The sequence below is a fragment of the Syzygium oleosum genome, unplaced genomic scaffold, assembly GCF_021117445.2.
Source record: "Syzygium oleosum isolate NSW1041296 unplaced genomic scaffold, Sole_v2.1 Sole_v2.05, whole genome shotgun sequence".
Lineage (NCBI taxonomy): Eukaryota > Viridiplantae > Streptophyta > Magnoliopsida > Myrtales > Myrtaceae > Syzygium > Syzygium oleosum.
The window spans coordinates 7,921,180-7,923,141 of NW_026607489.1; the positions used below are offsets into that span (position 1 = coordinate 7,921,180).

Sequence of the window (1,962 nt, forward strand, 5' to 3'; positions counted from 1 at the left end):
TGACCAACGCTAATTTGCAAAATTTAATCGTAGAACGGATAAAATATTTAAGAGTTTAGTTTCTTTTTCAATGCAAGATAATAATAATTAATACGAAGAATTCATCCCCTTTATGTCTCTCACATGCGTGGCCCCATCCACCACCTAATATTTTTCAAAGTCAACGTAAGCACGCACCACGCAATTACTTGGAAAACTCTTTTGTTCCAAGTCAACACGCCTTGGGGAAAAACATATTGGCTCAAATCCGCCACACGTTAAGCACTAGGAACAAAAAATCAATCGACGACCGGCTTAATTATCGCATATTTATACAAGAAATTAAGAACATATATCTAACTTAGCCATTTGCCAATGGATAAAAAAAGTTACAGAATTTTATTTTCACTTTGAAATTTTTATAGTGCATAAGATATCAAGTATCTAAATGTCTCCTCCCACGAAAAAAAAAAAAAAGGGAAAAAAGATATAGAAACACAACTATGAATCAAACGTTGTATTGCTCAAGCTGAACATCCTTGGATTTGAGAGGAACATACTCTCCGAGATAGACTTCGAGATGATCCGACAGCGCCGACTTGTCGATGTTCTCATGGTGGTACGACTTGCAGACGAAGTAGATCACCGTTTGGACGACAAGCCCGAATAGCATCAGCATCGAGAGTAGCAAGAAACACAGAGCTCCATAGCCAAACCTACCTAACGTCCCTGTCGAGGGCCCATGAACGACCAACCTCTCGAACGCGAATTGAATCAGATGAAGATATATGTTGAGCTTCAAGAATATGATTATGGACACACCCATCTTGCCCTTTATCAGGCCCTTGCTCTTGATCATGGCCTTGACCCCGTAATCTTCCTCCAGAACGGAGACCACGCTCGCCAATTGCCACACTATGGTCATGTACACGAACCCGACCAAGTAAGCGATCCCTAGGAGGGCAAAGATCACGATGCCGAAGTTCGTGTTGCCGATGGAGATTGCACAGGTGACCAGGACCAGCACGGCGACCACGTTGTACCCGAACATGGCCACGAAGATGCACAAGAAGGTGACCATCAGCCGCCTCCAGACCTTGGGGACCACGCTCATGACCTTCCTGAACGCGACCTCGCGGCCGGTGTAGATGCACGCGATGGTGTAGACAACGGCCGAGGTCGAGAGGAGGGAGAACACGAGCAGGACGGTGAAGTAGAGGGCCTTGAAGAGCAGGAAGACGGCCCACTCCTTGGAGAGGATGCCGGAGATCTTGTCGTAGCGGGCGGTCTCGGGGCGGGTCTCGTCGAGCTCGATCTCGTTGTAGATAATCTTCGAGAAGAGGACATCGGAGACTTGGATGTGGAGGAGGAAGACGAAGGCGAGGGGGAGGACCAAGGCCAAGGTGATTTGGCTGAAGATCTTCCTCCATGAGAAGATGACCTTGTAGGACTCTTTGTAGATGCCGAAGAGGCCGAGGAACTGCATCTCTTCTTGCTCTCGATCCATACTTCTGTCGATCCCTTACGTTCAGTGAAGATTTTCTTGAGGAACAGAAGATGAAGAAGGAATAAAGGGATTGGGAAGGAAGCGAGAGTAGTTGAAGAGGTTCGGTTGGACTTTTCAATCTAGTACTGCCTCTAGACATTTAAAAACTAACCCCGAAGTCAATGTCGTCGTCCGATGGATCGACAAGGAAGATGGAAAAAAAAATCAAATTAATAACGGCAAGAGATCCGGTCAATATGCTTAATTTCAATCCTAATTTTATTTTAATACTGGTGACACTATGATGTGAATTGGAGTTTGATTCGCAGCTTTTTCATGCATGCCCAAAGATTTGCATATATGTTGTCTATGCTATAGGCTGGTGACCAATGCTAGGGTACTAAATTTCTGCTAAAGATTAATAGGCGGTGCGTCGGATGTGGCACGTTTCGATCGGTTACTTAAAAAAGCATTAGATCTCTTGTGCTCACCAATAT

At 45.1% G+C, this 1,962-nt stretch overlaps 1 protein-coding gene across 1 annotated transcript; it reads right to left on the reverse strand.

Moving 5' to 3' along the window:
* Positions 1 to 265: 265 nt before the first annotated feature.
* LOC115692196 (uncharacterized) lies at positions 266 to 1,615 on the reverse strand. Its single transcript, XM_030618974.2, has one exon. The coding sequence runs from the start codon at positions 1,484 to 1,486 to the stop codon at positions 488 to 490; it is 999 nt and encodes a 332-aa protein (XP_030474834.1). The 5' UTR covers positions 1,487 to 1,615; the 3' UTR covers positions 266 to 487.
* Positions 1,616 to 1,962: the final 347 nt, after the last annotated feature.

What these genes read in the sequence shown, in the direction of transcription:
- LOC115692196 (XM_030618974.2), bottom strand. Translation starts at nt 1,486, where the DNA reads ATGGATCGAGAGCAAGAAGAGATGCAGTTCCTCGGCCTCTTCGGCATC.